The sequence below is a fragment of the Salvelinus sp. IW2-2015 genome, linkage group LG8 (genome assembly GCF_002910315.2).
Source record: "Salvelinus sp. IW2-2015 linkage group LG8, ASM291031v2, whole genome shotgun sequence".
NCBI lineage: Eukaryota > Metazoa > Chordata > Actinopteri > Salmoniformes > Salmonidae > Salvelinus > Salvelinus sp. IW2-2015.
Window position 1 is genome coordinate 46,773,795 of NC_036848.1, and position 27,338 is coordinate 46,801,132.

The 27,338-nt window shown below is 43.9% G+C and overlaps 1 protein-coding gene across 2 annotated transcripts in view; it reads right to left on the reverse strand.

Annotated features, from left to right (window-relative positions):
• Positions 1–27,338, reverse strand: part of srbd1 (S1 RNA binding domain 1) — a 107,379-nt gene that overhangs the window by 73,113 nt on the left and 6,928 nt on the right. For both annotated transcript variants that reach the window (XM_023993569.2, XM_023993570.2), the window contains exons 8-14: positions 27,193–27,289; positions 26,555–26,711; positions 20,744–20,847; positions 18,844–18,951; positions 18,590–18,747; positions 16,263–16,353; positions 15,912–16,019 (exon numbers count right to left, since the gene is read on the reverse strand). In XM_023993569.2, the coding sequence (XP_023849337.1) occupies positions 15,912–16,019; positions 16,263–16,353; positions 18,590–18,747; positions 18,844–18,951; positions 20,744–20,847; positions 26,555–26,711; positions 27,193–27,289 (823 nt within the window). The remainder of the gene's footprint in view (positions 1–15,911; positions 16,020–16,262; positions 16,354–18,589; positions 18,748–18,843; positions 18,952–20,743; positions 20,848–26,554; positions 26,712–27,192; positions 27,290–27,338) is intronic.

Consider the following 27,338-nt stretch of genomic DNA (forward strand, 5'->3'; position numbering starts at 1 on the left):
TAAAACAAGCAGACGACAAGAAAATTGCATTTGAAAAAGGTTACGTTTTTGCTTTGAGCCAAACGGGGTAACCTAGGTAACCATAGGTTGTTTTCCCCACGGGCGGGCATGGTTGCGACGTTCTATCTAATACCAACTGGGTCTATTGTCCCACTTTAGGACCTTATATGCGTAACAATCTTTTTTCTCTCTGATATTATTGGAACAATCCTCTGTGACATAACCAATCAGCGATCACTAAATTCAAAATACCATGATGTCAACATCTTCAACAATACCATCAGTGCAATCCCTCAAATAATGATAATCTCAAGGCTTTGTCCAACCTCTACATCCAATTATTTGACTGCCCTGCCACATGGTTCCAATCAGCTGATCCAGGAACAGAAAGGCCATACAGCCTCCTATCCTGGGTTGAATAGACGGATTATAATTAAACTCAACTTCATTGAACTGATGAGGTTGAGAAGGAGTGATTAAAAAAAGGGAAATTGATTGCTCTCCTTAGAGCGCATTTTAGGGTTTTCAGTGAGAGTGATGCATCTGTGTGAATGGATGTATTCTGCCTCTCTTCACACACACACACACACACACACACACACACACACACACACACACACACACACACACACACACACACCTCAAACAGCTTTGCCCCATTGTTCAGTCAGCTGCAAAGCCTGACCCGGGGGACTTTGGCCGGAGGATTGATGATCAGATACCGGCCCTGGTCCTGTCGGAAAATTATGACATTTTTCACCCAGAAAAGGGTCCAAATGGCAGGTGTCAGGGGCCGTCAGTCTCACGCTTGGTGCTAGGAGGCAGGAAGCACCCAGTCAGCGTGGGGCCCCGCCAATGCCACACTCCAGCTGCCACCGCAGAGCACGTCTGAAAAGAGCAAGGTCTCACAGCCACTCACATCAATCTGGTGGCAGACGCTCGTCACACACACATTCACACACAGTCACTCACACAAACATGTCACACATGTTTAACACACACACACACACACACACACACACACACACACACATGGCAGAGCAGAACGCGTTGGTGCCCTAAGGGGAGAGAGATTGCTGTGCTTGGCCACCAGTGGGGCAGCAGGGTGGCACATTGTTGGCCACCTGTGAGTGCCCACAGCCCCCACGCTCCCATTCAAACCATATCTATCTACTGGTCAGCCTGGGCACAAACTGTTCATAGCCAGCCTCCTTTACGTCTTGTGTACATTTTGAGAGGGGGGGACATGTCTCTCTAGTCTCATGTTCTTATCCATCTGGTAAAATGTGCAATTACTCATATTGGCTTTATTGTGCATCTTGGTTTCCATTCTTAGTTTCTATTCCATCTCAATCTTAAAACGGAGCTTGAGGCCACTTAAAATAAGTCCTTCTCATAGATATACACACACACAACTGATTCCTTGGGCCAATTTAAGGAGTGACTGCTATTGCAAGCATTCAGATGTGGCATTGAGGTTTCCATGTTTTGATGTTTCTTTCTCTCTAATGTCCAATAGCCATAAAGTCCTTCAAACGGCCCAGCAGAGCCAAATGAAGCGTGAAATGTGCAGTGCAGTAAAAGTGTTATTGCTGGAGATTGGCTCCAGCCACTCTGAGTCGCTGAGAGACATACGTATGGAAATGAACACACACACGTCTGTGGGGATTTGACGCTTTGAGTTCGTGGCGACAAAGAACCTTGCTTCATTCTCACAAAAAGCTACCATCCATCAGCGCAGACTGCATTATAGTCCATGACATCAGCAAATCTTTGCGTATATTAGGGAAAATATAAACAGAGTAGTGGTAAAAGCTTACTTGTTAAGAACGACTATAGGGTTATGATTACGTATGCGTTATGGTTGACAAGAAATATACCGCTAATGTACCATACAAGTGTCAGGCATAAATGTATGTCGGAGAAGATGTTCAAGTTGATTATACAGTATGTGTATGTGTATAGGAGAGATGATGTAACAGTCCTTAATACAGAGCTCTTGGGAAGAGAGCCAACAAGGGAAACTCAGCGACAGCAGGAGAGGACACCAGGACGTGTTTCTGAGGCGCTGCTGGGTAAAGGAGCGGACAGTGGAAGTTGGAAGAGCGCCCCAGTCCGTACCACAGTCCAGACCCCCGTGTCCGTCAGTCTGTCCTTTGTGATTCAGACGGCTAACCTTCAGTGAGCCTCTAGCATCCTGGCTTTTCTCTGTAATTATCCAGGATCCTAATCACCCTAGCCAGGATCCTTGCCTGCCTGCCTGCCTGGCTGGCTCCCTCCTGGGCCCAGGCCACATCATCATGGGCCAAACCCCCCTAAGCCAGCAGTGATCTCATTCCACCAGGAGCAGGGTGGGATCAGAGCAGTGATTACCTGAAGACAGAGTGGAGTGCGGCCAAGGACAGAGCCTCACCACCACTAGTAGTACTACGGTGAGGCAGGCAGGCAGGGACGTCAGGCCTTATACACTCTGACAGTACAGGGACTGTAGGGAGAAGCTGCTTGTTACAGAGCCACTCACTGACAGGACTCATCACTATTCATATCTCTCCACGCCACTGGTTCCTGGACAGCAGATACTTGGCAATACATGGAGCTTCGGACCTGGGCTGAGGCTCACAGGCTTAGAAAGGTGAGGACAAAAAAAATATCCAACTAACACGGTCATCGGTTTGGCATTTAAGGTGAACTCACCAAACATTCTACTCCTGCTTGAAATCAATGTCTGTTACATATCACATATCTCTCTCTCTTTCTTAAGGAAATGTCACAAAACCTCTGAACACAAACCACTGAGCAGCGGTGCCTTGTCACCCCATTATGGTGGCTACTCAACAAGACACAGCAAAACCCCAATACCACCCCAGACTGGATGGACAGACTGACAGATATAGACAGAGAGAGAGTGTCTTGGTCCATATCCTAGCCTTCTGCCCAGTGCAGAGTGAAACTGATCTGGAGAGACTGGCTAGCCGGTGGCATTGGGGATCGGCCTTGGGGTCTCTGATACTGGGCGGAGGGGGGTGAGGTTTGGGGGGGGTCATCTCTGTTCTCGTCTGCCTTTAGGAGTGACAGGGGGGCAGGGAGGGGGACATGGTTCCCAAGCGGTCAAGGGAACCAGGAACTCTGTATCATGACTACTGCCCAGAGATCTACAACTCTGCTCTGATGGGGTTAATGTCAGCTGAGCTTGTCCTTCACATGGACACCCACCGGCCACGCCATGATGCCATCTCCTCCATGTCCAGTTATACACATTCTCTATCTCAGTCATACCCAGTGCTTAATTTGAGCCGGATCCTGTTTGCGATGTAAAAATTCCAATAAAAGCGATCAGTGTTAATTTGAGTTGCATCCTCTGTAATTCTCCTGCCCCCTAAAAAATGTACTGTGAAAACGAGTTTATGGTTAACGCAACATTGTAGCCTAGAGACCAACGCATGGCCGTTGCTGTGTTGAGAGGGAGAGAAGCGCACCTGAATCTCTCACATAACCAGAGTGAGTTTCGGGCCTCCCGAGTGGCGCAGCGTTCTTAAGCACTGCGTCGCAGGGGGTAAAAAAAAGGGGATAAAAAGTAAATAAATAAATYTCTATAGTGAGATTCACTAAAATGCTATAATTCGGAATACTACACCAGGAGTATAATTTAGCCACAGAGGATCAATATAGCTTATTAAAAACAACGCAGGTTCCTGAGTGGCGCAGAGGTCTAAGGCACAGCATCGCAGTGTTACGGCGTCACTACAGCCTGGGGTTCGAACAGCCGTGACCGGCAGTCCCATAGGGTGGACCACATTTGGCCCAGCGTCGTTAGGGGAGGGTTTGGTCGGGGGGGCTTTACTTGTCTCATCGCACTCTAGCGACTTCTTGTGGCGGGCCGGGTGCCTAAAAACTGACCTCGTCAGTTAAAGGGTGTTTTCCTCCGGCACTCTGGTGCGGCTGGCTTCAGGGTTAGGCAAGCGGGTGTTAAGAAGCYCTGCTTGGCTGGTCATGTTTCTGAGGACGCATGACTCGACCTTCGCCTCTCCCAAGCCCGTTTGAGAGTTGCAGCGATGAGACAAGATCGTAATTGGATCGCAAATGGATATCACGAAATTGGGGAGAAAAAAGGGGTAAAATGACAGACACATTTATTTTTTAAATACCTATCTGTGGACTGTGCGTAGCCCAATCACAAGGCTTAGCCTACAGTCGGGACCGCGTGGCAAATCTGTTAGTGAACAGCATGCAGCCAAAATAGGCCTTTCACAATATTTCATATACAATCGTGGGTAAACACAGTTTGGAAAGCAAATGGCTCATGCTGAAAAGAGAAGACTAATTTGTCTGTAGGCTACCAAAATATTTTATAAACTTCCAAATAGGCATATTGCCTATTTGGAAGGATGAGTCAGTGAAACTGGAAAGCTTTTGTAGGGCTTTAATCTCCTCATATTGTGCAATATGTGTCTCTCCGCAATATGTGTCTCTCCGCACACCTAGGCCTAGGCTATAGGTGGATTCAAGACAAGGTCGTCTCAGTTTGTCAGTGTCAAAGTAGCCTGTCTTTTCAATCATTTGTGTGGTATTAAAAAAGATTCAGTCATTTAAAATGATGTAGAATTGCATGAAATGCGTTTTTAAAAGGCCAACATGTTTTGGGACCCTAGGCTACAAATAAAATCCCCCATGTGTGCAACTTCTGCAAGCACCTCTACTCTACGCCACTACACAAAAGCATTAATAACGCCTGCAATGATTTATTATAAAGGTGTCCTTTTTATTTTGCATTCCGGTTCCTTCAGAGCACCCCAGGTCACCCCTCTATCACTTTTTGTTCCGGCACCTCCTGATCTACAAATTAAGCCCTGTCTTACCGCATCCTGAGTGCCAAGAGGGACTGCTGTAGCAGAACCCAAACTAGAACTGAAAACCTGGACTGTCTTTGTGTGGACTGCTTTCAAAGGTTATCCTAAATGTATTGAGTCAATCCAAGCATGAAATCAACAAACCAACTGAACTCCTGGAACATTTCCAGGGACAAGAGGTAGATCTAGTACTCTAGGTTCACAGCTCCATAGCCACTAGACCAGCTGAACTGGCAGAAGTTAGGACACACTGTAACCCTGGCCTGGCAGACAGGGAGGTGGGGGGTAGGCGGGTGGATGTCACCGCGTTGCACTAGCCTCAGTGACACATCTTAGGTCACTGTCATCGGCTGGTATCCAGCACTGAGGGCTGCCTATCTGAGAGGTGGACACAGGAAGAGAGGAGCGTCCCTTGTCCAGCAGCCGCTGAGCCCTGAGAGGGCGTTTATGCCCTGTGACAAAGGCTGAGTGTTCAATGGCCTGCTGCTAATACAGCGTGACAGAGAAGGTCACACTGTGGAGGGACTGGGCCTGTCAACCGGCCATCCACTCACACTTGATAATGAGACTGGGAAGGTACGTGTGGCGGGCCACCATGACGAGAACACACGCAGAGTACAGGAAGAATAKACACACACTGCTCACAGAATGTTGGACATATCTAAAGTGACCTCCTCTCCCCACTCTCCTTCACCCTAGGGCTGTGGGATGAAATTTCGTCAGCCGGTGATGGTCAAGCAAATAACAGCCGGTCTCATGGTAATTGACTGTTAATCAACATAAACACATTTAGCATCTCCTGGCTTCCACGCATAGCCTACAAGCCACTCATGCAGACCTATGGAACATCTACATTTAAAAAATCCATGTACACCAGCCTACACCATCACAATAAATCAATGATTTATTTTAGACAAGTCTAACAGAACATGATAAGAAGAAAATGTAGTCTATTTCAGAAGAACAGATTAGCATACTCTGAGTTGTCCTTATGTTAGGCCCTGATCTGGCTATGCCATATGGCTGTGGGCTACACTAGTTTATTTAGCAGACAAGATTTGGTTAGAGCTCTGTGCCATCACTAGCTGGCTACCACCGGGTTACTCAACCCTGCATCTTAGAGGCTGCTGCCCTGTGTACATAGACATGGAATCACTGATCACTTTAATAATGTTTACATACTGCTTTACTCATTTCATATGTATATACTGTATTTTAGTTAATGCCACTCTGACATTGCTCTTCCTAATATTTATATATTTTTTAATTCCATTCTTTTACTTTTAGATTTGTGTGTATTGTTGTGAATTCTTCGATACTAATGCACTGTTGGAGCTAGTAACACAAGCATTTCGCTACACCRGCAATAACATCTGCTAAATATGTGTGTGACCAATAAAATTGTATTTTATTCATATTATTTTTATAGTATGAAGAAAACAATTGAACATAGCTGGAAAAAATATCCTTTATTTTTCTCCAAACAATCTGAGGGAGTGCGCACATGTGCCTATTCTGTGTTGGGCGGTTAACAAAGAAACAGGTACCCKTATATTCTTAATTTAGAATTATTTATGCAACTTTAGTTGTCATACAAACGTTGGGCTATGTTAAAAATGTTACACATTCTAAGGCTGCATGATGCAACTCTAATTATGATTTGTAAAAAAGCACATGAAAGGCGCAGGCTGTACACACTTCATCAGTCTCTCATTCACAATTTGACAAGCACTTGATAATGCCTCAAATTTCCCGGCTGCATAGCCTTTGTGTGGCTGTAATGCCCCCTAAAACAATACATGCCTTTTGCGGCCAGTGGCCGTTATGCCCTTGGGCTGAATATAATAATTATAATTTCCTTCTCCCGGCTGCTSCGTGCTCCGTGATCGGGTCTTTCTCACAGGCTACAATTGAAGACAGACACATCGGGGATGCAACTGTGCGTGTCCTTATGCAATTCCAAGGCGCATATAGAAGCTATTGGAAGAACTGTCCACATTTACTTTTTGTCAGCCAACAAGATGAGAACAGCAAAAGCACTAGCCTATGTCAATCTACTATCCCCCATAGCACAAAAGTTGACCTATTTTATTCTACCTAGAAATAAATATTCAAAACATAGTCTGGGACAGTTGTGGGATGCGATAGATCCCAAATGAATACAACCACTAGCATCKAAAAACTTTTTTTCAGCAAATAAGGCTGACACAACAGCTCAGAACATTTAGCTTAAAATGTTGATACACTATTAGGCTATTTCTTCACATTATAAGCACATCAATGCGTACACGGCAGTAGGCTTATAAGCGCAAATGTTTCATTAGTGGGAAAACACGTGATTATGCATGTAATGCTTTTATTATAAAAGGTGCATTTTTATGGTGAAAATGAACTTCCCCAAACTTGAAACTCACATGCTGCTTATGTACGCCAGTTAGGCTCTACACCCGTTGTAAAGTGGAATAATTTTCTTAATTTTAAGAAGTTATTTGGCCACTTTAGCTGTGATACAAACCTTTAAAAAAACATATAAACCTATGGGCTAGGCTACATGAGGTGTGCGGCTGATTTGAAAAAGTCGCAAGCTAGGCATTATTCACAAGTGATAATATATCATTCACAACTGATAGGCTAATATTGTCACCCATCAGACTATTCTTGATTTAATCTTGTCTTTACATATACTAAATAATATATGTGTGACATTTGTTTTAATTTAGAATGGACCATTATCATGCACCTGTCTCGAAACGAGGGAAGGGGAGAAAAAATACATGTCATCTATGCACTTAAATAGRGAATGGAGGATYCTTTTCCCCGTGGTTTATTTTCATGCCAGCCAGGTAGGCTTTACTCCTGTTGTAAGAGAAGCAATGTGCTTAATATTATGAGAAAAAAATATAGTAGGCCTATAGTAGCCTATAGAAAGCTGATGGGATCCTCCTCTTTTTAAAAGAGACCATCACTCTGTTTTCTCACGCAAATGCATAGCCTATAGAAATGTTGCGCAACATGAGCTCATGGGCTCTCATGAAGTGTTTGATTAGATTTTTGATAACATTTGCATTGATGTCAGACTGATTAGAGTGCTGAGTATCAGGCAGTTAGCAAGTTTGGTAGGCTACTAATGACCAGCAGCAGCATCAAAGCTTGGAGAAGCCTAATTACCGTGACTAAATGTTCATGTGGAATTTGACTGCCGTTGTGGTGGTAATACGGTCAAGGTAACCGCCCTACTCCACCCCACTCTGTGGGGTAATTGGACTAGTGAAAGCTCAGACATAATTAAGACACAGCGCTCCCTACGAAAACAACACTATCTATCTGCAGGGATCAGAGGCAGAGGTGGGCTGGCAGACAGGACAGGGGTGAGGGGCAGGGATCAGAGGCAGAGGTGGGCTGGCAGACAGGACAGGGGTGAGGGGCAGGGATCAGAGGCAGAGGTGGGCTGGACAGACAGGACAGGGGTGAGGGGCAGGGATCAGAGGCAGAGGTGGGCTGGCAGACAGGACAGGGGTGAGGGGCAGGGATCAGAGGCAGAGGTGGGCTGGCAGACAGGACAGGGGTGAGGGGCAGGGATCAGAGGCGGGCTGGCAGACAGGACAGGGGTGAGGGGCAGGGATCAGAGTGAAGCGCCGTGGAGGCAGCAGCAGGCTGCAGACAGGCCATGGTGTGGAAGGAGGAGAATCCCACAGCTCATATATTTCAGATCAGACTCAATGACGCCAAGCCACCACGCCAACTCCTCTATAGTTATGGTACATATAAAGTGCCTTCCTCTGCCATATAGGCTACTGTGTCTATATTGAAGCTAATTCAAAGAGAGAGCGAGTCAGAGAGAGATACCATGCAAAGAGACGCACAAGAGCAAAGACAAGAGCTGTAGAGAGAGACGTGGCACAATGACAAGGACTCCATTCATGGTCAGAGAGGGAGGCTCAACTCTATCTGAGCCATCTAAAGATGGCACAACTACCTTGAAACATAGCCAACCACAGCCATGTTTTTTTAATGTCAATGACAGTCTTGCTCGAGTTATGCACATGGATCTGAAGTTAGAATTCAACCAGTAATGAAGCTCTAGAATGGGACTGGAAGTAATAAAGTAGTCTTTACCGTACAGCCAAAAGCTACACGATGTCAGATCACTGTTATTAAAGACAAATATAAAATCCCAGGAGTTGACTAATTGAATGGATACAATTATATAAAGTATGACATTTTCTTCTACACTTGGCTATACTATTTCAAACAAAATTATTTAAATCAAAATATACTATTTAATTCACTTGATTATTATTCCTTTTCTTCTCATTGCTTGAATTAGTAACTGTAGTAGAGGAAAGGGAATAGAGGTGAAAGGGTAGTAAGGTATCCTAGAAATCTCTTGTACATCACAGTCTTTGGTTACCCGACAGGAATGGTGTACGGCAGGAAATAGAGATGAGATTTATTTTTGATAGATTTTTTGTATTTTACCCCCCTTTTCGATCTCGTCTCATCGCTGCAACTCCCCAGGATTTTCAAGATATCGATAATAACGATAAGTAGCATTTACTAAAGGAATGTAAAGTTTGAAATGAAGTAATACTGTGAATATGGTGCATTGCTTACGGGACAATTGGTAGCTACAACACTCCATGCAGTAGTAATAGTAAGGATAATATTTCAAAAACTAACTGGCGCACATGAATGTAATTCAGTCAAATGATCATGATATGGATTTTTGTCCACATCTCCCAGCTCTAGTAGGAAAGGTTTTCCTGGAGATCTGGTGAACATCAGGAATAGTGTGTGTAGCAGTGTGATGTTGTTCCCCTAGATTACGCACCAAATTGCACACAAGGACCAATTCAAATAGGCCAGGTCAAGAGGGGATGTTAATAATTTGATAATAATAATAATAATTCAGTGTATTTTTTTATTTAATTACAGCTGCATAGCTAATGTTTTTATTTGGTGTACAAACACTTTTTCATACCAATATTGTACATACAAGTGATTGTAAAAGTTTTGTATATTTTGGTTTGGCCCATCGCGGGTTATCTGTATTCCCATACCCCTTTATCGTTCTCTTTTGCCTGACCCACGGCTAGCAAGGTATGTTGTCCTTGGCTCCGAAACTGTTTAATATAAAACCGTCATAAGGTTATACAATGTACTGTTTTGCAACCATACGTTTGTTATAGTGTGGACAGTGTAGGAATTTATGTTAACAAGTTTCACATAGCTCACTGACTGGGGTATCTGTTGTAACTTCTGAGTACTTGTGACAGTGGTTGAGTGAGTGTCCATGTGCTCGCGCAGGTGCCGGAGAGCTGTGACTGCACCAAGGGTAACGTGTGTGTTGTCTCTTCGTGTGCAGGTATGWCWTTTATTTTGTCAGAATTATGTTCTGTATAGTTTTACTTGTATATGCTGTTGTGCAGCGAGTGTGTGCACGCAGCACCTGTTAATTCCTTTTGGCGCTCTTTTGCCTGACCCTCGGCTAGCAAGGTGCCGGAGAGCTGTGACTGCACCAAGGGTAACGTGTGTGTTGTCTCTTCGTGTGCAGGGCAAATAAAAAGAGTTCAACGAGCAGACCGTCAGTTGTGGCAGCGTCCTAAAAACACACAACGCAGAACGAACCACGCTACATGTGGACAGACACACAGAAATCAAGAGACACATCTGTGTCCAGGCTGGAGGTTTTACCCGTGACCCCTACCCCTGCCCAGGACCCACTGCCTCCTGGACACAATTGCCCTACATACAGTGCGCGCACACACTCATCTTCCCTACAGACACACACACACACACACACACAGTACAAAAAAGGTTTCAAATCAAATCGTATTCGTCACATGCACCGAATACAACAGGTGTAGACCTTAGTGAAATGCTTAGTTCCAAGCCCTTAACAAAATGCAGTTTAAGTGCCAGCTTAAGTGAAACACCACACTATAGCTGGGCAATATGTACAAAAATCTATTGTGATAAATTGGCTGAATTGATGTCATAGCGCTAAATATAATGACACGTTTATAACATTAATGTGCACCACAGTTGTTTTTTTATCATTTAAACTACCACTAGTTTGATAGTTGTAGCTATCAATTGTCCCATTAACAATCACTCATATTAATAAACTTATTTCATTTCTTTAGTATAGGCTACTTATCGTAATGAACAATATCAGCAAAATGCCTCTGTTATCTGATCGGTATGGTCAGTGTCGATCATTTTCAGTTGATCGTCCTAGCTCTACATAACACAAAGATAAGTTCAATTGCAGTCTGAAAAGGCTACACTCCTCAACTTCAGTGAGCAGGTTAGCAGGTGAAGACAGAAGATGACTGCCTTATTAACATGAGTACATCTAACAACTCACTCAACAGGCAGACGCCTCCCTCCACCCACTCTCCCCTACGCCTCCAGTCCACCAAGACCCAGTCACACACGGAGTGATGCAGCAGCAGGCCCCAGAGAGCCGGGTTGCCGTGGCCAGGGTAGGGGAGTCCCGGAGGCTCATTTCAGTGTGCCGGCTGGCTGTCATTCCACAGGAGCAGCCAGGCGGAAGGGCAGAGGGGAGGAAGGCTGGGGGGGGACGTGGGGATAGGCATGGTGGTGAGCACAGAGGGGTGGGGGGTGCACCTCAAGGGGTTCTGATCAAGCTGTGGCACAGGGAGACAGATAGCAGATGGTACGGATGAGGCTGCCTCTTTAATTAGATTGGCGCGCAGGAGAAGTGGTTGAAGTGTGTGTTCCTGGGCTGAGCCAGAGCAAGAGAGAGCGCAGACACACACACAATTGTTTTTACATAACTTCTCAAGTTCACACAGGCATTCAACATAAGTTACCACTTAACGGAAGAATAGTATCATATGATATTGTATAATACAATCAAAATAAGTATACGATACTCATCCATGACGTTATTCACTATAATGCTTGTTCAACTCAATCATCTCCAAGACATTTGGTTACAAGAAATCTGGGATTTGCAGACTCTAGTCTTTTTGGAGTAAGAATACGTAATATCTAGTTGCAAGCTTATGTACAAGACACATATGTTTTCTCCATTCACAGCAGTTCTGAGGAAATTCACTTAGCGAGAGGCTCCGGTCGAGCCTTTCTTCACAGCGAAATACGAAGAATAATTGCATAGATTCGCCCAAAATAAAAATCACTATAAGGAGAGAACTGTTTCCAGTTGCTAAAACAGTCTGGGGGGAAAGCGAGGAACAGAGCAGCCCTCGCCACAGTGTTACGGATGGCCCACATTTATCATGAGGAGATTAAATAAACTGTGTGGAAGTTTGGCCTTGGTTGGAGTGCCGAGAGGCCTTTGATTTAAGGCTCTGCGATCTAATTTTTCACCCACAGGATTCGCAGAGGCGTAGAGAGTGTCTCGCCACGTCAGTGAGGAGATTCACTGAGCCAGGCTGCCTGTCAGTCAACCCACCAAAATGAACTTTGTGGTTTGCACGACTGTTGTTGGTCAGGTGCGGTCAAAGCGAGCAGCCCAGCATCCTGGTCTTCTGATGTGTCGACCGCCTATCTGGCTCATCATCATGAGCCAGATTGCCGGTCGACACGGGTCAACCGCCCGTGTCGACCGGGGGTCGCCCGGGTCAACCAGGGGTCGATCAGCAGGACCAAAAGCCTTGTGGGAGGTGGAGTCACCAGTGCTAAAAAGGTAATTCCTCATCGCTAATGATCCTTCCCTTGACTTCAAATTACAATACCATAAAAAGGACTTAGGGAAAACCACAGTCCTCCTCAAGGAATGGAACTCTGGAAATCCAGGAAGCTGGAACTATTTTAAGCATTTTGGGGGGGGATTTGATTTGATCGAACTGTTAAGAGCGAAATCCTGGGAAATATCTGGAGAGAAACAAAGTGTCTCTGCCTCACTCCAACAGGGACATGTCTCTGCCTCACTCCAACAGGGACATGTCTCCGCCTCACTCCAACAGGGACATGTCTCCGCCTCACTTCCAACAGACATGTCTCCGCCTCACTCCAATAGCACATGTCCTCCGCCTCACTCCAACAGGACATGTCTCCGCCGCCTCACCTCCAACAGGACATGTCTCCGCCTCACTCCAACCGGGACATGTCTCCGCCACACTCCAAACAGGACAGGTCTCTCCCTCACTCCAACATGGACATGTCTCTGCCCTCATTCCAACAGGACATGTCTCCCCCTCACTCCAAACGGGACATGTCTCCGCCTCACTCCAACAGGGACATGTCTTCTCGCCTCCCACTCCAATAGCGACATGTCTCCGCCTCACTCCAACAGGACCATGTCTCCGCCTCACTCCAACAGGACATGTCTCCGCCTCACATCCAACAGGGACATTGTCTCCGCGCCACTCCACAGGACATGTCTCTCCCTCACTCCAACAGGACAGTCTCTGCCTCACTCCAACAGGGACTGTCTCTGCCACTCCAACGGACATGTCTCTCCCTCACTCCAACAGGGACATGTCTCTGCCTCACCTCCAACAGGACATGTCTCTCCCCTCACTCAAACAGGACATGTCTCTGCCTCACTCCCAGACAGCGCACGCCCAAACATGTTCTTGCCTCCACTCCAACAGGGAACATGTCTCTCCTCACTCCAACAGGGACATGTCTCTGCCTCACTCCAACAGGGACATGTCTCTGCCTCACTCCAACAGGGACATGTCTCTGCCTCACTCCAACAGGGACGTGATGCTTTCACACATCTGAGACTGTGGAGGGTTCCAAAAACACTGGCTGGACCCACTCTGGTCAGGGTCAGACTACAGTCACCTTGTAGTACCAATGGAACCCTCAACCCTGTCTGCTCCAACATGGAACAGAGCCTAAACTAACTACTCAATGATTGACGAGAGTTAAAGAGTTAGATGCACTATTGTAAAGTGGTTGTTCCACTGGATATCATAAGGTGAATGCACCAATTTGTAAGTCGCTCTGGATAAGAGCGTCTGCTAAATGACTTAAATGTAAATGTAATTGACTTTAAGTGGGCTTGGAGAGAGACATGGCTGACAGTGGGGCTAGATGTGTGCTTAATAGAAATACCCTCATTCTTTGGAGAGGAGACAGTATTAGAGAGACCAGAGTGAAGCTGTGAAGCCGGGTCGTCTGATAAAAAGTAGAAACCCACAGACAGAGCACAGCCTAGTCTAGAGGGAGAGGCTAATACAGGACAGCCATTCAACACCACATAAAAGGGAAGTTAGACATTCCTACATGTCACAAGTTAAAACTAAGCCATTTTAGAACAAAATACAGCTATTATCTGGAGGTGGATCTCTTGCTACGATGATGTGTTCCAGTTTTCCAGCTTTGAAAAGAACTGTCCCAGTAGAACCAAGTTAAAGCAAACTTAATAAACAACCAGAGATTTCAGCTTTGACCATTAGTTGGGAATAACAAAACACTGGCTTTCATGGGAGTCACATGAGCCCTTAGGGGCTGAATACGTGTAGGAGAGTCTGTATCTAAACCTTATTCTGGGCTGGTGAGTGAAATGGATCCACTTGTCTCACAGCTGCTGTAGAGGTCCATTTTTACACAATAGAATTCGAGCCTAAAAGTGCAGAGGCAGACACTGTTTCTGGGCCTGGCAGCAGCTAGCGACGAAGAACACAATACCCAAAGCGCCACCACCACCTCCCCCGCCATTTTTGAGTGGTTCTGGGCTGCAATCCAGTTCTGACCCAAAGTCAACAAACAAACGTCGGCGCAAGAGAGACGATCAGAACTCTAGTCGTTATTTGGGTTGGATGGGATAGTGCTGCATTGTGCTGCGCTGGTTACAGCAGCGGATGGACTGCAAGAGATATTTGCTCTTAATTAGAGGCGTTCAAACAAAGTCCAGATGACATTTAAAACCCACAAGAATTACCCATTCCAGGCCCAAATCCTTTAGCCTAGCCACTCCCCCCCCCCCCTATTTCCCCATGCTAACCCTATTTTGTTACCTTTGTTAATTTTATTGATGAGTGAAGCTCCCTACAGTTAACATTTTAATTGTCTTTTGAATGCTGAGAGGAACCTGTAGGCACCTCCTCTTAGTGACATTGACTCAGTTCCCTAGGTAGCCTACATACAGTAGGAGTCTACACTTAGGACTTTATCTGGGGACATACAGTAGGAGTCCACACTTAGGACTTTATCTGGGGACATATAGTAGGAATCTACACTTAAAACTTTATCTGGGGACATACAGTAGGAGTCTACACTTAGGACTTTATCTGGAGACATACAGTAGGAATCTACACTTAGGACTTCATCTGGGGACATACAGTAGGATCTACACTTAGGACTTTATCTGGGACATACAGTAGGAATCTACACACGTAGGACTACTTTTATCTGGAGACATACAGTAGGAATCTACACTTAGGACTTTATCTGGGACATACAGTAGGAATCTACACTTAGGACTTTATCTGGGGACATACAGTAGGATCTACACTTAGGACTTTATCTGGGGACATACAGTAGGAGTCTACACTAGGACTTTATCTGGGGACATACGTAGGAAGTCTACACTTAGGACTTTATCTGGGGACAATCACAGTAAGGAATCTACACTTAGGACTTTATCTGGGGACATACAGTAGGAATCTACACTTAGGACTTTATCTGGGGACATACAGTAGGAATCTACACTTAGGACTTTATCTGGGGACATACAGTAGGAATCTACACTTAGGACTTTATCTGGGGACATACAGTAGGAATCTACACTTAGGAACTTTATCTGGGGACATACAGTAGGATCTACACTTAGGACTTTATCTGGGGACATACAGTAGGAATCTACACTTAGGACTTTATCTGGGGACATACAGTAGGAATCTACACTTAGGACTTTATCTGGGGACATACAGTAGGAATCTACACTTAGGACTTTATCTGGGACATACAGTAGGAATCTACACTTAGGACTTTATCTGGGGACATACAGTAGGGAATCTACACTTAGGACTTTATCTGGGGACATACAGTAGGAATCTACACTTAGGACTTTATCTGGGGACATACAGTAGGAGTCTACAGTAACGACTCTGGTCTTACCAGTATGACACGTCCAGAGGCTGGAAGAAACGTCGGCTGATGAGGTCAGCAAAGAAGGCCTCAGTCTCTCGACACGCTGTGCCGTTGCCGATAACCACCGTGTTACAGCTGTGTGTATGAAAGAGTTGACGGAGAGTGTGAAAAAGAAACCAAAAAACATTGTGTTCTATCAACAAAAAAGGGGTTAATTGATCTATTTCTGTGAATATTCAAACATTTTTATTTTATTTTTTATTTTAATACTCTTAAAAACCTCTTGATTTCATTTTGATAAGTAGTGTTCTTTATCTTAGTGATATACACTACACAATGTGCCACAGTTGATTTAAACTAACACACCAGATGCAGTACCTGTATCTGATCATCAGATGGCGCAGTTTGTCTGCCTCTCTGTTCCCACCTGAACCATGGAGGTACACCACATCTGTGTATAATATCTGACCTGGGACAGAAAGGAGGGGTGAGTATGTAAGATGGACAAATGCTTCTGTGTCACCAAGACTGAGGAATAAAGAAGACGCTCCTACTAGCTTTATCACAGGATCTGACCCAAGAAGAGAGACAAAAAGAGCAAGTGAAGATGATTCTTTAACAAGGGAAAGACTCAAGGTTAGAAACCTCTTTTGCGAGGGGGAACCTGGAAAATGGAATGGATGGACTAATACCCTTTCCATACAAGTATGCCGACCCAGACCTTACTTAGTTGGCTTGGATAATTTCCTTTCAGCACTGTTCAAGCAACTATGGTAGATAGATGCGTTACCAGGGCAGTGCAGGTCAGCTCGGCTTGCTTCGGCTAAGCTAAGCTCAGCAGTGTGAAAAGGCCATTTGGAGAATACTCCTCCTGTTGCACTTCTCCCCCAGATGTGTCCATTCCTGTGCCTCTAAGGACGGACGGACAGAGCTGGGTCGTTCCACGAAGAGAGCCTTTTGTGTCCCTTTGATATTTTAAGTAGAAATTGTGCACCAATATTGAATTTTAAAAGCCTGTTTTATTAAACGAAGTGTCCTTTAATATAGACCACATGGAGAATTTAATAACTCAGATTTTATATATTAATAAAGGCTTGCTATAGTGCCAACATTCAGCATTTTGACATGTCCCTCCGTCAACTCTGTCACTTCTAGGAAGATTTCAAACCACTTAATCTAAACATGTCTCCAGGTTTCACCATCATTGTGAAGTCCTAGTTATTTCTTTGCTTTGACAGTCATTTCTGAAGATAATTATTTATTTCATGTCATTAGTGATTCATTTACGTATGCCCCTCATTTTAAAGTCAACCCTGTTATGTGAACTGTACTCTCGTTTTAATATGATGAAACAATTCATTTTATAATATTTTTTTTTCAAAAGAAACATTGAACATCTAATAGTTAAATGATAGTGTAAAAGCAAGTGAGCTGGTTCTACTCTTTTTAGCAATTTTCTGGTGTTTTGTGGTGGAAAACGGAACAGGTCGAGAATAACATGTTAACACTGTTACCCATAGATAGACAGTCTAGAAATGTTATGGCAATTTCATTTTTTTGTGTGATGCACACAACAAGTTTCCATTCCTCCGTCACAAGGGGGATTTATGGCTGATTTAATATGAAATTGTCAACCCTGTTACAGTCAACCCTGTTACTTTATTTGGCACTTTTTGGGTGAACCGACCAAATTCACAAAGAATTCTCATCGAAAGCAAGTCTAAGAAGCAGTCGATCTGTTTTATGTGTGCTATTTCTATGCTTCCCGTTCTTAAGTTTAGTTTTTAAGTCTTTTACTTTCGGTTTTGTACACCAGCTTCAAACAGCTGAAAATACAATATTTTTGGTTATTGAAAATATATTTCACAGCGGTTTAGATGGTACAATGATTTTCTACACTATACATTGCTTGTTTTGTCCCAAACTGAAATTAGGCAAACTATTAGAATTTTAGCAACCAGGAAATGGCGGAGCGATTTCTGCATATTGCAACTTTAATATGTACTTACTATAGTATATATAGGGAGGGGGGGAATTATTATGAAGTTGAACGTGCTCTTTGACAGAATGCTAAAATTAGGTGAAATCAAACGTTTATTTTTACCAAGTTACACTTCTCAAAAGGCACCGAATTGGTGGAACGACTCAACTTCTGCCGTCTCCTGTCAGGCTGATGGGACACCACTGATCCTATTGGAAGGCTCCGACGGGAGGTCATGTGACCAGGCACCCCCAGACCTGTCATGGTCAAGCTGAGTGTGTGTGTATGTGTCGATGCGTGTCTGTTTGCGTGTGTTTGCTGCAGGGCAGATGCCATAACACAGGAATGCCAGCTGACAAACCCCCGCCGGGTTGGCAGCCTGAACTGTGGCCGGGCCATCAGCTGCCCAGGAGGAGGGCCCAAACGTGGCCCTGCATGGGGCCCCGCCCACAGAGGCCCGGTGGGAGGAATGCCCATCAGCTCTGTGGGGTGGAGACGAGAGGGCCCTTGCTCCTCCAGTAGTACAGACTAGTAGACTATACTACAGTATAGACCAGGCATGTGTGACTGGTCTTTGCAGATATGCTAGGATGATTATTTTCACATAGAACTAGGACAACACATTTTCTCTGATCTAGAAGCAGTCTTGAGACTGAAACACCAATCTTCACCCTATACCCAGAAACGCAGAGTGGAAGAGGGGCATGTTAGTATGGGTTCTTACTGGTAGGGGAGAGGACGGCCAGTTTACAGCCGTGTCTGAACCCTGGGTCCACGCCCATGATGACACGGCCTCTCACAGGACACACCAACAGACGCTGGCGCAAGTTTCGCACAAACATGGCTATGGACTCCTTCTCCGCACTAACCGTCAGCTTCGTCCTGACAGACAGAGAGAGACAGGGGCTATTTAAAATACAGTACAGTAAAGTCAAATTCATTCGTGGAACACACACACACACAGAGTTCAGTACAGACCTGTAGCTTCTGCTGAGCAGGGGTAATAAGAGTCTTTTGTACGAGTCCTCCACTGCGTCTCGTAAGATCTTCATCAGCTCCTCTCTAGTGTAACCCTTGGGTCTCCATCTACAGCGGAAACCAAAAATTATATTAAATTGAGTCATTTTCTGACAATTTATATATGGATGCACAGTATCCCTTTTGGTGTGAATCTGATGTTTTAGAGTTATTCTGTGAATCTTGTAAACCAAAAATGTAAGTTTTCACCTTTCTCTTGATCAGGAAAGGATTGGTTATATATGTGGCTTCAGTAAAATGCAGGTCCTCTCACATTCCTTGCCCTCATAGGTTACAGTACAGCTCCATGACTAAATAAAGTCTTGGTTTGAGATTTTTACACCACCATCACTTAAAACGGGATCTTTTTCAATATTATTGTTATGAATCGGATGCCTGGAGAGTTAGTTAAGCAGATATTAAAATAGAACGAAATAAACATTTTACAAGAAAAGGATTTAACAAAATACATTTTCTTTTTTAAATGTTGGGGGGAAATTAATATCTCCTCACAAACCATTTTAAAAATCACACAAAACACTCATGTATTCAATTGATACACTTTCCATGATAAGCAAGTACACCTTTAGTAGGAATTTGCCACATTGCTGGGTAGATATGCATTTATGTAAGATGTAATATATGATTTATAATACAATGTTATTCTCAAACAATTAATTAAAGAAATACAGAAATTAAATATGCTAAAAAAAATACATATATATTACCTTTTACCAGATTGAAAACAAATTKATTCATGAGAGAGAAAAAAACAGGGCCTTGGTCTATATCTCACTCAAATACATTTTCTAAAACAACAAAATGTGTCAATTTGTGTTTTCTTGTATATCAACAAATTAGAATATCATATTATGGTCTACTTCAAAACAAAATAATTGTATGTGCTGTTATGAAAATAATCTCATGTGCTGTTTCATTTACTGTGGTGTTTTCATTTATTTCACTGTGAAAAACTCCTTTTCAGGGTCAATATTGTTGTACAGTGTAATATGATGTATTTAAAAGCATGATCATATGATGTTTAAAATAATATTTTGAGAGCTCTACAGCATAAAGTACGTCGAAATATGTAAAAATAAAAAAAATAAAAAACATTCTCCATTTGGGAATCTATTTGAACTATTTTGAAACAAGAGACTGGAAAACTATTTATACTAACACCATAAAAAGCCACTGAGCTGTGAATGTGGAGAGGCATTTTCACATTGATGACTATGATCTTTACTGCATTGAATCCAACTTGTGAGCGAGGGTTCATTTCCACAAAAACATTGTCAATTATTATTGCTAAGCCATGTTATGCATAGTATTTTACAAATATTTTTTTTACACAAAGAGAAAGAAGCTAACTTTGACTTTATCTATGGCTATATGAGCTTTAAAAGACAAAGAACAGTTATTTAATAACTGCATGGAGCTTTGAGTTACTTTCCGTGTCTGTTATAGGGAACGATGCTCTAGAAGGGGCCACTGTAACCAACGCAGAAACATCGACTGTGTGACTATACATGAACCTGACTCCCACCTATGCCCTTCACACCTGGGGGACAGACTGCAAGCGGCCACCACTGTTTTGACACCACTGTTACAGAATGGTACAGGGCACAGACAGAGAGAGGGAGCAGGAAAGTACAGGAGAGAAGTTCAAGGGCTCGGTGTGTCTGTCTGTGTGTGTCTGTCTGTCTGTCTGTCTGTCTCTGTCTGTCTGTCTGTCTGTCTGTCTGTCTGTCTGTCTGTCTGTCTGTCTGTCTGTCTGTCTGTCTGTCTGTCTGTCTGTCTGTCTGTCTGTCTGTCTGTCTGTCTGTCTGTCTGTGTGTGTGTGTGGGGGGGGGGGACCGACCTGACGTTGAGACACCACCTACAGAAGTCGCTCTTCACCCTGTCAGGGATGTTGACCTTCACTGTCAGAATCTTCAGATTCTCCCCTCGGTTAATGGCCAGGGTCTGCAAGAAAAACATAACCTGTTGAGACAGGCGGCACACGGCACCACACGGCACAGACCCCCACGCCCCCCTAACCCTCACACACACTTTCCAAAAACAGCACAGAAAGCCAACCCACGCCACACTGGCACGGACACACACAGTCTGCTCACACAGTCTACACTGTAGAAAACCTCCCTGCTCTCTCCCACTAATTCCTCCATCTAGCTATAAGGAAAGGTGGCATGCTGTTAAGGAAATAGTTTTAAGTGTCTGACCTTTTCGGAGGAAAACCTTTTGAAGAGYAAGGGAAGAAATGACCCGTCAATCTGGATTCGATGCGGAAGAGCCAAGTTGACAAATGTCCCCCCCCACACATCCTACCAGCCTGCCACCAAGCAGTCACCACATCCACCCCCGCCCTCCACATCACAACAGCTAATGGCCAGATCGAGACAGAAATTAATGCTGCAAGAATTATGATGAAAATTATATTTCCTTTTTTGGCATGTTCCCCCATTGAGCTTTTGGGTTCGCTGGGTGATTTCTCATGCGATATTCATCAAATCTGAAGTTTTGCGTGCGATCGAACAAAGTCGGACAAAACATCCAACAAACTTTCATGTCCTCCCCCACATACTCTATTCCTCCTCACTGAGTGGGGTTTCTCTAAGGGACAACTCAGCGGAAAACGCCATAAAGAAAAACACACAGATGTTCTGTCAGAGAACAGGCATCTATCCCAGTCCTGTCTGTGTTGGTGAATCAGTGTTCCTTAAAGAGGATGACCTGGGTGAGAATGTTGGAGGTGATGGCTGTGACAGCTACCTGAACGCTGGCCACAAGACACCCCCCTGKCACGCGTCCTCCATCGCTCTGGGCCTGACGGGACGGCTAGCTTCCTCTATCACCAAACACCATTGAAATCAACACTCCAAGCGCCACAAATGTAGATGGCAAGGGGGCGTAGCATAATACCCAGTAATGTGAAAAATCCCAATCACTCCTTTATGGTTTCCTCTCCATCACACACTCCAAGAAACCCTTTCCACAACCAGGAACAATGCTAAGCCAAATTGATAGCATTTGAGTGTAGAACACAGCCAAAACTAGACAGAAAAAAAAACATTTCCCATGCTATGATGTGAACTACATCACATCTGCCTGAGATTTAAGGAGTTTGGCAGATATTAAGAGGTTGTTACCAGACAGTCTGACAAATTCAAACCTTCCAATTTTTCCTACTGCAGGACAGGCAAGTTCAGTATTTACATTATTAATATAAAGAAAAAAGAAATTTCCAACATATCATGTTCTTCATAAACAATGAAATCATAATTGGAAAAATATGAGGAATGTTAGCTACATTAATGAATATTATTTTTAAGACTGAGCGATTCAGATTCAATATTTACTTTTTAAATAAGAGTAAGGAAAGGTGAATGTGTTGCTCGTTGAACTGGGCGATAGGCAGGGCTCAAAGAAAACAAGATGATGTGGTGAACTTTTAACTCCTTATCTTTTCATTTTCAGAACAAACACACACAACATGTGGGTTGCGAGACACCAATGAGTGTTCTCAAGAAAAAATAAACTTGATCCCATGTTTTATAGGGAAACATTTAGATTTAAATAAATATCATATTAGTTTTGGGTTGAATAAAGACTTGTTTTCATTATTTGTATAATCGTGTTAGAATCATAAATATTCAATATAATACTGAGATTATCGCAGCCAAAAATAATTTAGGCATTGCATATATCACACACACACACACACACACAACACCACACACACACACACACACAAACACACACACACACACACACACACACACACACACACACACACACACCACACACACACACACCGTATATAAAACATTAAGAAACATTCCTATCTGAGATGCTCCCCCTTTTTCCCTCAAACATCCTCAATTCGTCAGGCATGAGCTCTACAAAGGTGTCAAAAACGTTCCAAAGGGATGCTGGTCCATGTTGACTCCAATGCTTCCCACAGGTGTGTCAAGTTGGCTGGATGTCTTGGCTGGGATGGACCATTCTGAAATTGTTGAGCGTGATAAATCCAGCAGCGTGCACAAACTGGTGGGCCTGGGACCTACTACCGTACCGTTCAAAAGCCACTTAAATTTTGTCTTGCCCATTCACCCTCTGAATGACCACACATACACAATCCATGTCTCAAGGTTTAAAATCCTTCTTTATCCTGTCTCCTCCCCTTCATCTACACTGATTGAAGTGGATTAACAGGTGACATCAATAAGGGATCATAGCTTTAACCTGGTTCACCTGGTCAGTCTAATGTCATGGAAAGAGTAATGTTCATAATGTTTTGTCCACTCAGTGTTCTTTTATAAAATGTTCCATACAGTATACTCAACATGTTTCACTTTAAATGTCCTACTGCATATCTCTATGTACTGTATTGTTCTTACCCTGATGGAATAGCCTGTAATAGAGTGTTGGCCCTAAAACAAATGCCTTATCATCCATTGTTGATTGCAATAAATCTGAATTAAAAGGAATCAAAAGCTAAAGAATGAAACATACTGTGATTATTCTAAAACGAGAGAATGAAATCCACAATTATTCCCTTAGCCTATATTTTAACTGTGACTTGACAAAACAATGCCACTCAAATAAAATGTGTGAATCTCATAAAACAACAATGTTTTAACTGAAATAAAATAATGGGGGAAAACATTCAAATCACAAGATCCCTGACAGTCTTGGACAATTTGTTTTTAATGCAAAGTTTATTTCTGAAATTGTAGATATCATTAAACCATAATTTTAAAATGAGCAAATGTCCAATTTCTCTATTGTATAAAGGAAATCTAGCTCACACACACACACAACACACACACACACACACACACACACACACACACACACACACACACAACAACACACACACACAACACACACACACAACACACACACCACACACACACACACACACACACGTCTGGCTGCGCGTAATGCAAATGCTGCCAGTCCAACTGCAGAGAACAGGGCATATTTCCCCACCTGTCCATCACAGCCGGTCTATAATTGAGGAAGCAGACAAATCTAGGTCCACTACACTCCAGCCAACCACAGACAAAGATTAGAAACCAGTTGGAGACGCAAATGGAAATTAGAGCTGTGGATAGAAAAACAAATCCTAATGGCATATTCCAAAGTATTAGCAAGACGTTAATATAGCTATGGAGAGGCACTGTTGAATGCATTTAACTATTGCTAAAATTGAGTAATTGAGGAATATACTTCTAATAATTACTAAATGCTTAGAAAACATGTTTATATGCATTTTCTATGTTGCACATCACATTTAGTTATATGTATAGTTTGCGAAAGAGCCAAAGTGACACCAACCATTTCGTTCTGAACATGGCACACAAAGCCAACGTACAGCCCATTTCTAGGATCAATACTTGAAACGGTGAAATCTAAAACTAGACTCGACGGGCAACCCTGACCATCTGAGAAAAATAGTGCAACTCCAGCTGCATCTTAGTTTAATAGCAACTGAGCAAGAAGCACTGAACAATGGATTATCACCTATTCCTTGACTTTTCAAATGTCTGTCAAGAGAGCAGAGGGAGGAGGATCATGTTGCTGTGTAGTCAGTGTTGTTGTGGCAGGCAAGAACTGTGATTGACCCTCCCTGGCAGGGAGGAAAGGGACAGCTGGAGGTCCCTGGTGTGAGGCGGCGTGACGGCGGACGCTAAACAATCAATCAGGRCAGCTGGTCACCTGACACCAGCCCTGTCACAACGCATCGGTCACCCCCGGCAACACACCGGTCACAACGCAGGGCCGCAGCACTGCTGACCGTACCCACTTCACCTCTCCACCGTCACGCCTGTCAATCACAGGGAGGACCAGGCACGCACAGGGTAGACAGTCACACCTACTCTACAATGTGGTGTGTGTGTGTGTACATTAATACATCATTGTGATAGTGTTTCTTTGAGTATTCAGTCAGGTCTTAAATACCTGTGTAAACTGATGGAATTGATACTGACGGTTAAATGCAGATTTCCCTTTTTACTTATTTTCGTTCCGCTGCACCTGCACTCATTAAAAGTAATTATACAGTTTGTTTCTGCACTTCAAGAGAGTTAAAATGTTAGACAAATTGAATCTGATATTGGCTAATACATTACAAACGGCATACAACTTGAACTGCCATTTGACAATCTGTAAGGATTGTTGTGTACTGTGTAGTAGGTTACGTGTAGGCTAACAGTAATTCCCCGCAAAAAGACCATTGTCTAAAAGTCCAGAGGAAATATTAACTCAGTGGTCTTTAGAAATATTAACTCCACTGACTCAGATTAGAGAAATCCTTGTCTAAATACCTTCACAGTACAGATGAAGAATAGAGTTATCACAAATATATATTGATGATTAATCATACTTTTGTGTGCCCATGCTTATAAACTATTTGAAAAAAAAAGTGATGTTTCAACAGAAATGCATTAAAACAACACCATTTAGAATCAACTAATTCTATAACTAAGTGTTCAGTTTAAAGTGTTATCTCCAGGAGCTTCTGTACCCAGCTGCATAAATACATACTGACCACAACTTAACACCCTTAATACACTGCCTGCCTGACTGACCGCCTGCCTGACTGCGGCTAGCCTAATGTGCTAAATTAAACAGTGAGTACTGTATGTGCGTACACATGCCTCCTGTCACAACACATACAACAACCTTTCCCCTTTAAACATGACGCCAAGAAAAGGTTCATTTTTGCCGGAATCCAACAGCTAGCAGGTCACTGCTGGAGAAATTAACACTCAGTGACAATTCTGCGTCACAAAATTAACAATGTCGCTCGCAGAGTGGGCTGCTCTCGACTAGAACGCACAAGCGCCTAAATGGAAAGGCCAACACCATGACTGCAGCTATGCACCACTCATCTGCAGCTGCCACTCACTCATTCACTCTCCATCTCTCTACCTCCTTCCCTCGCTCTCTCCCTTTTGCCTCTCAGGGCAGTGAGCTGCTGTCACGGCGGAGGAACGCCTGTCAATCTCAGGCCCTAATCCAATGGCACATCGGCGGGGGACATGTCACATATGTTAAGAGGAGCAGAGAGGGAATGACTGGGGGGACACAGACCGGGGCGAGAGGAAAGGAGGAGGGCAGGGTGCGCCCGTGACAGACCCACTGTGACATGTGGCCCCGGACCAACTCTGAGTAACCAAGCTGCCACAGGAAAAGGTGGGGGGCAGGTTGAGTGGGACGGGGGGATGGCTAACCTCGCCTGACGTGACTAGCATTCAGAAGTGGCACGCAGGGAGGGGGCCGAGGGAAATACCAAGCACTGCCACAGAGTTAAACTCACAGTGATCTTACAATATTACTCAAAGATCCCTCATTTTTACATAAACAGTTTGGGGCTCAGTGGACAAAGAGACGTAAACATGAAATGCTATGTACACATTTCATACCATAGTCCAAACAGTTGACTATTAGCACATTGAATACCATGTGGTTCTACTAATGTATAATAGGCATCAAGACAGGTGTTCACCAGTGTTAGATACTGAATGTGGTTTAGTGTGTAATGGATGGAAATAATGCATCTTGTCATTGAAGACATTGACCTGAATGCATGATTAGAGCTAGAGTTAATGAAATGACAAAGCCATTTCCCTGCTACTGGCTGAGGGGTCTGTCTGGGAGTCACCTGGTGGTGTTGAATACGCTGCACGTTGCAGGTGAAGTCACAGTACAGGTGGAACTTGTCAATGTCTTTGGGCTTCCCCTGGTGACCCTCTATCTGCTGCTCCTTCAGGGCTGTCTTAGACACAGACGACTGGAGCATCACCATGCTGTTATCACATCTGAGAGAGAGACAGACAGAGAGACCGAAAGACAGAGACCGAAAGAGAGAGGAGACAAATAGAGAAAGAGAGGAGACAGAGAGAGAGACACAGACACACAGAAAGAGAGACAGACACAGAGAGACAAAAAGAGAGAGAGAGACACAGAGAGAGAGAGAGAGCGAGAGAGAGAGCGAGAGAGAGAGCGAGAGAGAGCGAGAGAGAGCGAGAGAGAGAGAGAGCGAGAGAGAGAGCGAGAGAGAGAGAGAGAGCGAGAGAGAGATAACCATAACACTGTAAGTAACGTTCAAAAGAGGTTTGAAATATCTATGCACACACACAGATGGCAAGAAGTTTCACAGAGTACTTATTTATGCTTTCCACCAGCTAGATCACAGGTTTAGCTGAGACAATGATTGGAGACGGGGAACAGATGGAGTGGGGAACACAGTTCTGTACATAGTGTGGAAGGCAAAGAGGGAGAGAAGGAGAAAGTTCTTACAGCGATCTTATATGGGTCAGGGTCTCTCCGTCTTTAGCAATCATATCAGCCAAAATCTGCTCCACTCCGGTCGACACCTCCTCCACAGTGGACAAACCTGTGGGGCAGACACATGCAGAAATGATGTATATATAATTCACATTAGG